The sequence below is a fragment of the Mytilus galloprovincialis genome, chromosome 3 (assembly GCF_965363235.1).
Source record: "Mytilus galloprovincialis chromosome 3, xbMytGall1.hap1.1, whole genome shotgun sequence".
Taxonomy (NCBI): Eukaryota; Metazoa; Mollusca; class Bivalvia; order Mytilida; family Mytilidae; genus Mytilus; species Mytilus galloprovincialis.
In genome coordinates this window covers 51,196,793-51,212,336 of record NC_134840.1, presented here as the reverse complement: position 1 = coordinate 51,212,336, position 15,544 = coordinate 51,196,793, and the positions used below count along the sequence as shown (strand labels likewise).

General features: G+C 42.5%; 1 protein-coding gene across 1 annotated transcript in view; it reads left to right on the top strand.

Moving 5' to 3' along the window:
* Window positions 1–3,588: 3,588 nt before the first annotated feature.
* LOC143066468 (uncharacterized) overlaps window positions 3,589–15,544 on the top strand; it is a 64,935-nt gene continuing 52,979 nt past the window's right edge. Inside the window, exon 1 of the mRNA XM_076239385.1 lies at window positions 3,589–3,706. Coding sequence (XP_076095500.1) covers window positions 3,612–3,706 — 95 coding nt within the window. The 5' untranslated portion in view covers window positions 3,589–3,611. The remainder of the gene's footprint in view (window positions 3,707–15,544) is intronic.

The window sequence follows — 15,544 nt, the reverse complement described above, 5'->3', positions numbered from 1 at the left end:
TCAAAGCGGACCTATAGTAGACGTTCGAAATGCCACCATTTTGATTTGATGAACAAAAACGTTATAGAAAAATCAACAGTTTATCAATAAAAAAAAGAACAGAAACATTTAAACTTACTTTTAGAATGTTTTTATTTAATTTCCTAGCGAGCAACACCAACAAAAATGTCCATTTTGATCTCTGGCGTTGTTCAAAATTCATCTGACGTTGCAATTTCAATTGTGACGTCCATCACGTGCAGCCCATGTTCTATTCAAATTAGAACATGGCTTTGTACCCAAAGCTAAAGAAGAACGTCATATTAGAATTACCATTTCCCACCAATAACATAACTTCTGTCCCATCGCTTGGCAGTTACATATATCGTACTTGATATGATACGCTCGTGCACGTTCACGGACTTTATTAACAAGAACGTGTTCACAACACAAAAACTGCTCGAACAGGGTTATCAGTAAGAACGATTGAAACTGATATAACTTTAAGTGTAAATTGATGCCGTCGGAGCTTAAAATACAATACAGTTATCTCCTAAGTGTAGCAGTCACCATCACGAAAACGCTGACCTATATGATATGATATTGTTTCAACTCCTGAACGACAGGTTTCCACAGTCTTAGGTCTTTAGATTACAGAAAAGCCGTCTAATTTGTAAATTTACTGATTTTGACATATTTTCAATTGTGACATTTTGACTGAGTGTGCATGGATTCGATGTGATTCATTCTTTAAATCCCCAGAAAGTAAAGTTATTGCATAAACATGATGGTTGCATAGCTTAATGGCAATCTAAATCTTTGGCGGATGTTCGGCGTATTTTTTTTGTGGTTTTCCAGAAATTTGGTCTAGAACGTAAACGACGTTGGCTACTCGTAAAAATAATGAACGCACAAAGTTCGTTTTCAAACATTTTTCATCAAATATGGGGCAATTTCAATGAAGTGGCATATACCCTGTAGTTAGTGCTTCTGTTTTGTCCTGGTTTCAATAATCCATTTTCCGTAAATATTTTTAAAAGTTTTGTAATTATGAAATTGTAATAAACATAAAGTTGTAGGTAGTATGGACTGAGCTGAAGAAGAAAATGTCACCATTACTGCCCATTGGAAGTGAATAACGCACACAGTCCCAGCTCTAAGGCAAATCAGATCTTACGGGGTTTTATCCTTTATAATCATTAGACTAAACTAAGTCCTGAAACAAAAATGTGTCCCTAGCACACGGAATCCCCATCCGCACTATCATTTTCTACGTTTAGTGGACAGTGAGAACGGGGTAAAATCTCTAATTTGGCATTAAAATAAGAAAGCTCAGGTCAAAGTTAACATGTGTAATAAGTTTCAATCTGATTGGACTTTAACTTGATTAAATCCTACCTCGACCAAAAACTTTAACTTGAAGCGGGACAGACAGACGGATGAACGGACGCACAGACCAGAAAACAACATGCCCATAAGTGGGGCATGAAAATGTAATGAACAGCATATACAATTACATGGTAAAATAACAGTAGAGTGAAAATTGTCTGCTAGGTTTTTAATTTAGCTCATTTTCCAAATGAATTTCGGAGATTTATTCATACCTGTTTTTTCATTCGATGGTTTATTTGAAAGGCCTCTATTTGGATACGTTACAGTTCCTTCCAATATATTAGCAGTCCCTCTTTCTAAATAAAATAAAAAAATGCAATGTTGATCTTTGACAATTAATGATGGTTCTTCTGTTCGTCTTTTTAAGGTTAAGACGTTCTTAATTGACTTCCGAAACCCTTGATGTAAAAATCATTAGTTTAAATATATTTTATTTGTTTAAATACAAATCGGATAAGACACAAGTCAAACAGACTTATGAAGTCTTCTCCATTCAACATTTAGAGCAATATAATACAAAAATATATGTATGATAAAATTGAGAATGGAAATGGGGAATGTGCCAAAGAGACAACAACCCGACCATAGAAAAAAAACAACAGCAGAAGGTCACCAACAGGTCTTCAATGTAGCGAAAAATTCCCGCACCCGGAGGCGTCCTTCAGCTGGCCCTTAAACAAATATATACTAGTTCAGTGATATTGAACGCCATACTAATTTCCAAATTGTACACAAGAAACTAAAATTAAAATAATACAAGACTAACAAAGGCCAGAGGCTCCTGACTTGGGACAGGCGTAAAAATGCGGCGGGGTTAAACATGTTTGTGAGATCCCAACCCTCCCCCTATACCTCTAGCCAATGTAGAAAAGTAAACGCATAACAATACGCACATTAAAATTCAGTTCAAGAGAAGTCCGAGTCTGATGTCAGAAGATGTAACCAAAGAAAATAAACAAAATGTAATCTATTCCTGAGGTAGAACAGCGGCTAAAAATAGAACATAGGGGTAAAATGCAGTTTTTGGCTTATAACTCAAAAACCAAAGCATTTAGAGCAAATCTGACGTGGTAAAATTGTTTATCAGGTAAAGATCTATCTGCCCTGAAATTTTCAGATGAATTGGACAACCTGTTGTTGGGTTGCTGCCCCTAAATTGGTATTTTTAAGGACATTTTGCTGTTTTTGGTTATTATCTTGTATATTATTATAGATAGAGATAAACTGTAAACAGCCATTATGTTCAGCAAAGTAAGATTTACAAATAAGTCAACATGACCGAAATGGTCAGTTGACCCCTTTAGGAGTTATTGCCCTTTATAGTCAATTTTTAACCATTTTTCGTAAACCTTAGTAATCTTTTACAAAAATCTTCTCCTCTGAAACTACTGGGCCAAATTAATCCAAACTTATCCACAATCATCTTTGGGGTATCTAGTTTAAAAATGTGTCCGATGACCCGGCCATCCAACCAAGATGGCCGCCATGGCTAAAAATAGAACATAGGGGTAAAATGCAGCTTTTGGCTTATAACTCAAAAACCAAAGCGTTTAGAGCAAATCTGACAGGGGTTAAATTGTTTATCAGGTCAAGATCTATCTGCCCCGAAAATTATCAGATGAAATGGACAACCCGTTGTTGGGTTGCTGCCCCTGAATTGGTAATTTTAAGGAAATTTTGCTGTTTTTGGTTATTGTCTTGAATATTATTATAGATAGAGATAAACTGTAAACAGCAATAATGTTTAGCAAAGTAAGATTTACAAATAAGTCAACATAACCGAAATGGTCAATTGACCCCCTAAGGAGTTATGGTCCTTTATAGTCAATTTTCAACATTTTCCACTGAAACTACTGGGCCAAGTTCATTATAGATAGAGATAATTGTAAATAGCAAGGATGTTCAGTAAAGTAAGATGTACAAACACATCACCATCACCAAAATACAATTTTGTCATGAATCCATCTGCTTCCTTTGTTTAATAGTCACATAGACCAAGGTGAGCGACAGAGGCTCTTTAGAGCCTCTAGTTTTTTTTTTATTTCCTCCTTTTATATTATTAGTTCTTTTTCATTTAGTAATCCTTTTATGCCCAATAGGTCATAACAATATACAATTTAATACCAAGTTGAGAGGAAATGAGAATTATCAAACTTTTAAATGTTTCCTTAAATGTTTCATATCAGTCGAACTCTAATATAAAACAAAAACGTATATTTTTCAATTGTTATAGATATACTATGACATTAATTGTTCTTCATATATTACTTTTCAGTACGCTGTCACTAACTACGATTGCTACTTTGACTGGAAGAACATGTCAGTACGCAGGAAGGTAAGTAAATATTATCAAAAGGTTTGCTTATATTGGTAACTCTATTCTCATTTACGTATTCATTAGCATCCTCGTTTAAAACAACACAATTTCCTGTTTTATGTGATGTAACTAAAATGAATCATTGTTGAAAAGTCGAAAGATTTCTTTCGCATTTTTACATTTGAAAAATGCTGGGTTTTTTGCGAAAAGAAAACATTTAGCTGTGTCCATGTTTGACAAACCTCTGTCGAGTTATTCAAATTTATTTTGACAAAATTTGTAAAAATATTAAAGACTCGATAAAATGTCAATTTGCATTTTTTGTTTTTATCTTACATTAATTTCAGATTTCAAATGGTTTGATTAGTCAACATTGTATACATTTACTATACATGTAGTCATGGAGACCAGACTCAAGCTGGCAGCCACTTTTATCGGCCAATCAAGATAGCAGCCACTTTTTTCCAGCAGCCAATTTTGACGATATGTCTAAAAACCAAAAAATTGCATGAGACTCAAACGTTCCAAAAATCGCTAAATCTTAGTTAAATATAATTTAACGGCGGAATTCGACAATTTCGCGGCTTGTAATGATTTTAAAAGCATTTCATTACTTTTAAAATATGTATGTGAAGTTAGCTGCCGGTTTGTTATTCGATATTCGATATTCCATATCAAACCGGTTGCTAGCAGTCGGTTCAATATTAAAATTTAGTTAAAAAGTATGATTTTCATAGTTAACAGGAGTGAAAAATTACGCCGCAAATAGTTTTATGACCCCTTCAAGCTGTCGTAAATTCTCGTTGTCCCTCGTTGTCCTCGAATATAAACCCTTATATTAATTACATATTTGTCTTTATGTAATATGAATTTTTATCAATAAAACGACATCAAAGATTCATCAAAGATTTAATTTAATATAAAATATATAAAACTAAAACTAAAGCCAGCCACTCTAAAAACATTAAGAAATATAAATAGAAATATCTATGGAAAGCCAAAAAAAAAAAAATAAATATATATATAGTGAAAACCTACGGGAGACCACTCAGATAACGGTGAGACCCCTGGTGTTTCAATATCCCAAATTCAACGAAATTATAGACTTTGTAGTATATAAAATTAGGTGTAGATATAAACGTGACTAAAAGGATCTGGGTTATGGGTATTGAAAATACATCAATGGGCAACTTTGAACCTCTGTGGTGGCCAGACGGGCCCGGATCCCAGAAAAATATTTAAGTGGGGAATAGCTTGGGTCAATACCTTTAAAATGAGCTAGGTCCGGTTCGGAACTTTGCCGTAGGGATATACCGAGGAGTACCGAATGTGTGGTCGATATGAAAAATACGTAAATGGGCAACTTTGAACCTCTGTGGTGGCCAGACGGGCCCGGATCCCAGAAAAATATTTAAGTGGGGAATAGCTTGGGTCAATACCTTTAAAATGAGCTAGGTCCGGTTCGGAACTTTGCCGTAGGGATATACCGAAGAGTACCGAATGTGTGGTCGATATGAAAAATACGTAAATGGGCAACTTTGAACCTCTGTGGTGGCCAGACGGGCCCGGATCCCAGAAAAATATTTAAGTGGGGAATAGCTTGGGTCAATACCTTTAAAATGAGCTAGGTCCGGTTCGGAACTTTGCCGTAGGGATATACCGAGGAGTACCGAATGTGTGGTCGATATGAAAAATACGTAAATGGGCAACTTTGAACCTCTGTGGTGGCCAGACGGGCCCGGATCCCAGAAAAATATTTAAGTGGGGAATAGCTTGGGTCAATACCTTTAAAATGAGCTAGGTCCGGTTCGGAACTTTGCCGTAGGGATATACCGAAGAGTACCGAATGTGTGGTCGATATGAAAAATACGTAAATGGGCAACTTTGAACCTCTGTGGTGGCCAGACGGGCCCGGATCCCAGAAAAATATTTAAGTGGGGAATAGCTTGGGTCAATACCTTTAAAATGAGCTAGGTCCGGTTCGGAACTTTGCCGTAGGGATATACCGAGGAGTACCGAATGTGTGGTCGATATGAAAAATACGTAAATGGGCAACTTTGAACCTCTGTGGTGGCCAGACGGGCCCGGATCCCAGAAAAATATTTAAGTGGGGAATAGCTTGGGTCAATACCTTTAAAATGAGCTAGGTCCGGTTCGGAACTTTGCCGTAGGGATATACCGAAGAGTACCGAATGTGTGGTCGATATGAAAAATACGTAAATGGGCAACTTTGAACCTCTGTGGTGGCCAGACGGGCCCGGATCCCAGAAAAATATTTAAGTGGGGAATAGCTTGGGTCAATACCTTTAAAATGAGCTAGGTCCGGTTCGGAACTTTGCCGTAGGGATATACCGAGGAGTACCGAATGTGTGGTCGATATGAAAAATACGTAAATGGGCAACTTTGAACCTCTGTGGTGGCCAGACGGGCCCGGATCCCAGAAAAATATTTAAGTGGGGAATAGCTTGGGTCAATACCTTTAAAATGAGCTAGGTCCGGTTCGGAACTTTGCCGTAGGGATATACCGAAGAGTACCGAATGTGTGGTCGATATGAAAAATACGTAAATGGGCAACTTTGAACCTCTGTGGTGGCCAGACGGGCCCGGATCCCAGAAAAATATTTAAGTGGGGAATAGCTTGGGTCAATACCTTTAAAATGAGCTAGGTCCGGTTCGGAACTTTGCCGTAGGGATATACCGAGGAGTACCGAATGTGTGGTCGATATGAAAAATACGTAAATGGGCAACTTTGAACCTCTGTGGTGGCCAGACGGGCCCGGATCCCAGAAAAATATTTAAGTGGGGAATAGCTTGGGTCAATACCTTTAAAATGAGCTAGGTCCGGTTCGGAACTTTGCCGTAGGGATATACCGAAGAGTACCGAATGTGTGGTCGATATGAAAAATACGTAAATGGGCAACTTTGAACCTCTGTGGTGGCCAGACGGGCCCGGATCCCAGAAAAATATTTAAGTGGGGAATAGCTTGGGTCAATACCTTTAAAATGAGCTAGGTCCGGTTCGGAACTTTGCCGTAGGGATATACCGAGGAGTACCGAATGTGTGGTCGATATGAAAAATACGTAAATGGGCAACTTTGAACCTCTGTGGTGGCCAGACGGGCCCGGATCCCAGAAAAATATTTAAGTGGGGAATAGCTTGGGTCAATACCTTTAAAATGAGCTAGGTCCGGTTCGGAACTTTGCCGTAGGGATATACCGAAGAGTACCGAATGTGTGGTCGATATGAAAAATACGTAAATGGGCAACTTTGAACCTCTGTGGTGGCCAGACGGGCCCGGATCCCAGAAAAATATTTAAGTGGGGAATAGCTTGGGTCAATACCTTTAAAATGAGCTAGGTCCGGTTCGGAACTTTGCCGTAGGGATATACCGAGGAGTACCGAATGTGTGGTCGATATGAAAAATACGTAAATGGGCAACTTTGAACCTCTGTGGTGGCCAGACGGGCCCGGATCCCAGAAAAATATTTAAGTGGGGAATAGCTTGGGTCAATACCTTTAAAATGAGCTAGGTCCGGTTCGGAACTTTGCCGTAGGGATATACCGAAGAGTACCGAATGTGTGGTCGATATGAAAAATACGTAAATGGGCAACTTTGAACCTCTGTGGTGGCCAGACGGGCCCGGATCCCAGAAAAATATTTAAGTGGGGAATAGCTTGGGTCAATACCTTTAAAATGAGCTAGGTCCGGTTCGGAACTTTGCCGTAGGGATATACCGAGGAGTACCGAATGTGTGGTCGATATGAAAAATACGTAAATGGGCAACTTTGAACCTCTGTGGTGGCCAGACGGGCCCGGATCCCAGAAAAATATTTAAGTGGGGAATAGCTTGGGTCAATACCTTTAAAATGAGCTAGGTCCGGTTCGGAACTTTGCCGTAGGGATATACCGAAGAGTACCGAATGTGTGGTCGATATGAAAAATACGTAAATGGGCAACTTTGAACCTCTGTGGTGGCCAGACGGGCCCGGATCCCAGAAAAATATTTAAGTGGGGAATAGCTTGGGTCAATACCTTTAAAATGAGCTAGGTCCGGTTCGGAACTTTGCCGTAGGGATATACCGAGGAGTACCGAATGTGTGGTCGATATGAAAAATACGTAAATGGGCAACTTTGAACCTCTGTGGTGGCCAGACGGGCCCGGATCCCAGAAAAATATTTAAGTGGGGAATAGCTTGGGTCAATACCTTTAAAATGAGCTAGGTCCGGTTCGGAACTTTGCCGTAGGGATATACCGAAGAGTACCGAATGTGTGGTCGATATGAAAAATACGTAAATGGGCAACTTTGAACCTCTGTGGTGGCCAGACGGGCCCGGATCCCAGAAAAATATTTAAGTGGGGAATAGCTTGGGTCAATACCTTTAAAATGAGCTAGGTCCGGTTCGGAACTTTGCCGTAGGGATATACCGAGGAGTACCGAATGTGTGGTCGATATGAAAAATACGTAAATGGGCAACTTTGAACCTCTGTGGTGGCCAGACGGGCCCGGATCCCAGAAAAATATTTAAGTGGGGAATAGCTTGGGTCAATACCTTTAAAATGAGCTAGGTCCGGTTCGGAACTTTGCCGTAGGGATATACCGAAGAGTACCGAATGTGTGGTCGATATGAAAAATACGTAAATGGGCAACTTTGAACCTCTGTGGTGGCCAGACGGGCCCGGATCCCAGAAAAATATTTAAGTGGGGAATAGCTTGGGTCAATACCTTTAAAATGAGCTAGGTCCGGTTCGGAACTTTGCCGTAGGGATATACCGAGGAGTACCGAATGTGTGGTCGATATGAAAAATACGTAAATGGGCAACTTTGAACCTCTGTGGTGGCCAGACGGGCCCGGATCCCAGAAAAATATTTAAGTGGGGAATAGCTTGGGTCAATACCTTTAAAATGAGCTAGGTCCGGTTCGGAACTTTGCCGTAGGGATATACCGAAGAGTACCGAATGTGTGGTCGATATGAAAAATACGTAAATGGGCAACTTTGAACCTCTGTGGTGGCCAGACGGGCCCGGATCCCAGAAAAATATTTAAGTGGGGAATAGCTTGGGTCAATACCTTTAAAATGAGCTAGGTCCGGTTCGGAACTTTGCCGTAGGGATATACCGAGGAGTACCGAATGTGTGGTCGATATGAAAAATACGTAAATGGGCAACTTTGAACCTCTGTGGTGGCCAGACGGGCCCGGATCCCAGAAAAATATTTAAGTGGGGAATAGCTTGGGTCAATACCTTTAAAATGAGCTAGGTCCGGTTCGGAACTTTGCCGTAGGGATATACCGAAGAGTACCGAATGTGTGGTCGATATGAAAAATACGTAAATGGGCAACTTTGAACCTCTGTGGTGGCCAGACGGGCCCGGATCCCAGAAAAATATTTAAGTGGGGAATAGCTTGGGTCAATACCTTTAAAATGAGCTAGGTCCGGTTCGGAACTTTGCCGTAGGGATATACCGAGGAGTACCGAATGTGTGGTCGATATGAAAAATACGTAAATGGGCAACTTTGAACCTCTGTGGTGGCCAGACGGGCCCGGATCCCAGAAAAATATTTAAGTGGGGAATAGCTTGGGTCAATACCTTTAAAATGAGCTAGGTCCGGTTCGGAACTTTGCCGTAGGGATATACCGAAGAGTACCGAATGTGTGGTCGATATGAAAAATACGTAAATGGGCAACTTTGAACCTCTGTGGTGGCCAGACGGGCCCGGATCCCAGAAAAATATTTAAGTGGGGAATAGCTTGGGTCAATACCTTTAAAATGAGCTAGGTCCGGTTCGGAACTTTGCCGTAGGGATATACCGAGGAGTACCGAATGTGTGGTCGATATGAAAAATACGTAAATGGGCAACTTTGAACCTCTGTGGTGGCCAGACGGGCCCGGATCCCAGAAAAATATTTAAGTGGGGAATAGCTTGGGTCAATACCTTTAAAATGAGCTAGGTCCGGTTCGGAACTTTGCCGTAGGGATATACCGAAGAGTACCGAATGTGTGGTCGATATGAAAAATACGTAAATGGGCAACTTTGAACCTCTGTGGTGGCCAGACGGGCCCGGATCCCAGAAAAATATTTAAGTGGGGAATAGCTTGGGTCAATACCTTTAAAATGAGCTAGGTCCGGTTCGGAACTTTGCCGTAGGGATATACCGAGGAGTACCGAATGTGTGGTCGATATGAAAAATACGTAAATGGGCAACTTTGAACCTCTGTGGTGGCCAGACGGGCCCGGATCCCAGAAAAATATTTAAGTGGGGAATAGCTTGGGTCAATACCTTTAAAATGAGCTAGGTCGGTTCGGAACTTTGCCGTAGGGATATACCGAAGAGTACCGAATGTGTGGTCGATATGAAAAATACGTAAATGGGCAACTTTGAACCTCTGTGGTGGCCAGACGGGCCCGGATCCCAGAAAAATATTTAAGTGGGGAATAGCTTGGGTCAATACCTTTAAAATGAGCTAGGTCCGGTTCGGAACTTTGCCGTAGGGAATATACCGAGGAGTACCGAATGTGTGGTCGATATGAAAAATACGTAAATGGGCAACTTTGAACCTCTGTGGTGGCCAGACGGCCCGGATCCCAGAAAAATATTTAAGTGGGGAATAGCTTGGGTCAATACCTTTAAAAATGAGCTAGGTCCGGTTCGAACTTTGCCGTAGGGATATACCGAAGAGTACCGAATGTGTGGTCGATATGAAAAATACGTAAATGGGCAACTTTGACCTCTGTGGTGGCCAGACGGGCCCGGATCCCAGAAAAATATTTAAGTGGGAATAGCTTGGGTCAATACCTTTAAAATGAGCTAGGTCCGGTTCGGAACTTTGCCGTAGGGATATACCGAGGAGTACCGAATGTGTGGTCGATATGAAAAATACGTAAATGGGCAACTTGAACCTCTGTGGTGGCCAGACGGGCCCGGATCCCAGAAAAATATTTAAGTGGGGAATAGCTTGGGTCAATACCTTTAAAATGAGCTAGGTCCGGTTCGGAACTTTGCCGTAGGGATATACCGAAGAGTACCGAATGTGTGGTCGATATGAAAAATACGTAAATGGGCAACTTTGAACCTCTGTGGTGGCCAGACGGGCCCGGACCCCAGAAAAATATTTAAGTGGGGAATAGCTTGGGTCAATACCTTTAAAATGAGCTAGGTCGGTTCGGAACTTTGCCGTAGGGATATACCGAGGAGTACCGAATGTGTGGTCGATATGAAAAATACGTAAATGGGCAACTTGAACCTCTGTGGTGGCCAGACGGGCCCGGATCCCAGAAAAATATTTAAGTGGGGAATAGCTTGGGTCAATACCTTTAAAATGAGCTAGGTCCGGTCGGAACTTTGCCGTAGGGATATACCGAAGAGTACCGAATGTGTGGTCGATATGAAAAATACGTAAATGGGCAACTTTGAACCTCTGTGGTGGCCAGACGGGCCCGGATCCCAGAAAAATATTAAGTGGGGAATAGCTTGGGGTCAATACCTTTAAAATGAGCTAGGTCCGGTTCGGAACTTTGCCGTAGGGATATACCGAGGAGTACCGAATGTGTGGTCGATATGAAAAATACGTAAATGGGCAACTTTGAACCTCTGTGGTGGCCAGACGGGCCCGGATCCCAGAAAAATATTTAAGTGGGGAATAGCTTGGGTCAATACCTTTAAAATGAGCTAGGTCCGGTTCGGAACTTTGCCGTAGGATATACCGAAGAGTACCGAATGTGTGGTCGATATGAAAAATACGTAAATGGGCAACTTTGAACCTCTGTGGTGGCCAGACGGGCCCGGATCCCAGAAAAATATTTAGTGGGGAATAGCTTGGGTCAATACCTTTAAAATGAGCTAGGTCCGGTTCGGAACTTTGCCGTAGGGATATACCGAGGAGTACCGAATGTGTGGTCGATATGAAAAATAACGTAAATGGGCAACTTTGAACCTCTGTGGTGGCCAGACGGGCCGGATCCCAGAAAAATATTTAAGTGGGGAATAGCTTGGGTCAATACCTTTAAAATGAGCTAGGTCCGGTTCGGAACTTTGCCGTAGGGATATACCGAAGAGTACCGAATGTGTGGTCGATATGAAAAATACGTAAATGGGCAACTTTGAACCTCTGTGGTGGCCAGACGGGCCCGGATCCCCAGAAAAATATTTAAGTGGGGAATAGCTTGGGTCAATACCTTTAAAATGAGCTAGGTCCGGTTCGGAACTTTGCCGTAGGGATATACCGAGGAGTACCGAATGTGTGGTCGATATGAAAAATACGTAAATGGGCAACTTTGAACCTCTGTGGTGGCCAGACGGGCCCGGATCCCAGAAAAATATTTAAGTGGGGAATAGCTTGGGTCAATACCTTTAAAATGAGCTAGGTCCGGTTCGGAACTTTGCCGTAGGGATATACCGAAGAGTACCGAATGTGTGGTCGATATGAAAAATAACGTAAATGGGCAACTTTGAACCTCTGTGGTGGCCAGACGGGCCCGGATCCCAGAAAAATATTTAAGTGGGGAATAGCTTGGGTCAATACCTTTAAAATGAGCTAGGTCCGGTTCGGAACTTTGCCGTAGGGATATACCGAGGAGTACCGAATGTGTGGTCGATATGAAAAATACGTAAATGGGCAACTTTGAACCTCTGTGGTGGCCAGACGGGCCCGGATCCCAGAAAAATATTTAAGTGGGGAATAGCTTGGGTCAATACCTTTAAAATGAGCTAGGTCCGGTTCGGAACTTTGCCGTAGGGATATACCGAAGAGTACCGAATGTGTGGTCGATATGAAAAATACGTAAATGGGCAACTTTGAACCTCTGTGGTGGCCAGACGGGCCCGGATCCCAGAAAAATATTTAAGTGGGGAATAGCTTGGGTCAATACCTTTAAAATGAGCTAGGTCCGGTTCGGAACTTTGCCGTAGGGATATACCGAGGAGTACCGAATGTGTGGTCGATATGAAAAATACGTAAATGGGCAACTTTGAACCTCTGTGGTGGCCAGACGGGCCCGGATCCCAGAAAAATATTTAAGTGGGGAATAGCTTGGGTCAATACCTTTAAAATGAGCTAGGTCCGGTTCGGAACTTTGCCGTAGGGATATACCGAAGAGTACCGAATGTGTGGTCGATATGAAAAATACGTAAATGGGCAACTTTGAACCTCTGTGGTGGCCAGACGGGCCCGGATCCCAGAAAAATATTTAAGTGGGGAATAGCTTGGGTCAATACCTTTAAAATGAGCTAGGTCCGGTTCGGAACTTTGCCGTAGGGATATACCGAGGAGTACCGAATGTGTGGTCGATATGAAAAATACGTAAATGGGCAACTTTGAACCTCTGTGGTGGCCAGACGGGCCCGGATCCCAGAAAAATATTTAAGTGGGGAATAGCTTGGGTCAATACCTTTAAAATGAGCTAGGTCCGGTTCGGAACTTTGCCGTAGGGATATACCGAAGAGTACCGAATGTGTGGTCGATATGAAAAATACGTAAATGGGCAACTTTGAACCTCTGTGGTGGCCAGACGGGCCCGGATCCCAGAAAAATATTTAAGTGGGGAATAGCTTGGGTCAATACCTTTAAAATGAGCTAGGTCCGGTTCGGAACTTTGCCGTAGGGATATACCGAGGAGTACCGAATGTGTGGTCGATATGAAAAATACGTAAATGGGCAACTTTGAACCTCTGTGGTGGCCAGACGGGCCCGGATCCCAGAAAAATATTTAAGTGGGGAATAGCTTGGGTCAATACCTTTAAAATGAGCTAGGTCCGGTTCGGAACTTTGCCGTAGGGATATACCGAAGAGTACCGAATGTGTGGTCGATATGAAAAATACGTAAATGGGCAACTTTGAACCTCTGTGGTGGCCAGACGGGCCCGGATCCCAGAAAAATATTTAAGTGGGGAATAGCTTGGGTCAATACCTTTAAAATGAGCTAGGTCCGGTTCGGAACTTTGCCGTAGGGATATACCGAGGAGTACCGAATGTGTGGTCGATATGAAAAATACGTAAATGGGCAACTTTGAACCTCTGTGGTGGCCAGACGGGCCCGGATCCCAGAAAAATATTTAAGTGGGGAATAGCTTGGGTCAATACCTTTAAAATGAGCTAGGTCCGGTTCGGAACTTTGCCGTAGGGATATACCGAAGAGTACCGAATGTGTGGTCGATATGAAAAATACGTAAATGGGCAACTTTGAACCTCTGTGGTGGCCAGACGGGCCCGGATCCCAGAAAAATATTTAAGTGGGGAATAGCTTGGGTCAATACCTTTAAATGAGCTAGGTCCGGTTCGGAACTTTGCCGTAGGGATATACCGAGGAGTACCGAATGTGTGGTCGATATGAAAAATACGTAAATGGGCAACTTTGAACCTCTGTGGTGGCCAGACGGGCCCGGATCCCAGAAAAATATTTAAGTGGGGAATAGCTTGGGTCAATACCTTTAAAATGAGCTAGGTCCGGTTCGGAACTTTGCCGTAGGGATATACCGAAGAGTACCGAATGTGTGGTCGATATGAAAAATACGTAAATGGGCAACTTTGAACCTCTGTGGTGGCCAGACGGGCCCGGATCCCAGAAAAATATTTAAGTGGGGAATAGCTTGGGTCAATACCTTTAAAATGAGCTAGTCCGGTTCGGAACTTTGCCGTAGGGATATACCGAGGAGTACCGAATGTGTGGTCGATATGAAAAATACGTAAATGGGCAACTTTGAACCTCTGTGGTGGCCAGACGGGCCCGGATCCCAGAAAAATATTTAAGTGGGGAATAGCTTGGGTCAATACCTTTAAAATGAGCTAGGTCCGGTTCGGAACTTTGCCGTAGGGATATACCGAGGAGTACCGAATGTGTGGTCGATATGAAAAATACGTAAATGGGCAACTTTGAACCTCTGTGGTGGCCAGACGGGCCCGGATCCCAGAAAAATATTTAAGTGGGGAATAGCTTGGGTCAATACCTTTAAAATGAGCTAGGTCCGGTTCGGAACTTTGCCGTAGGGATATACCGAAGAGTACCGAATGTGTGGTCGATATGAAAAATACGTAAATGGGCAACTTTGAACCTCTGTGGTGGCCAGACGGGCCCGGATCCCAGAAAAATATTTAAGTGGGGAATAGCTTGGGTCAATACCTTTAAAATGAGCTAGGTCCGGTTCGGAACTTTGCCGTAGGGATTATACCGAAGAGTACCGAATGTGTGGTCGATATGAAAAATACGTAAATGGGCAACTTTGAACCTCTGTGGTGGCCAGACGGGCCCGGATCCCAGAAAAATATTTAAGTTGGGGAATAGCTTGGGTCAATACCTTTAAAATGAGCTAGGTCCGGTTCGGAACTTTGCCGTAGGGATATACCGAGGAGTACCGAATGTGTGGTCGATATGAAAAATACGTAAATGGGCAACTTTGAACCTCTGTGGTGGCCAGACGGGCCCGGATCCCAGAAAAATATTTAAGTGGGGAATAGCTTGGGTCAATACCTTTAAAATGAGCTAGGTCCGGTTCGGAACTTTGCCGTAGGGATATACCGAAGAGTACCGAATGTGTGGTCGATATGAAAAATACGTAAATGGGCAACTTTGAACCTCTGTGGTGGCCAGACGGGCCCGGATCCCAGAAAAATATTTAAGTGGGGAATAGCTTGGGTCAATACCTTTAAAATGAGCTAGGTCCGGTTCGGAACTTTGCCGTAGGGATATACCGAGGAGTACCGAATGTGTGGTCGATATGAAAAATACGTAAATGGGCAACTTTGAACCTCTGTGGTGGCCAGACGGGCCCGGATCCCAGAAAAATATTTAAGTGGGGAATAGCTTGGGTCAATACCTTTAAAATGAGCTAGGTCCGGTTCGGAACTTTGCCGTAGGGAT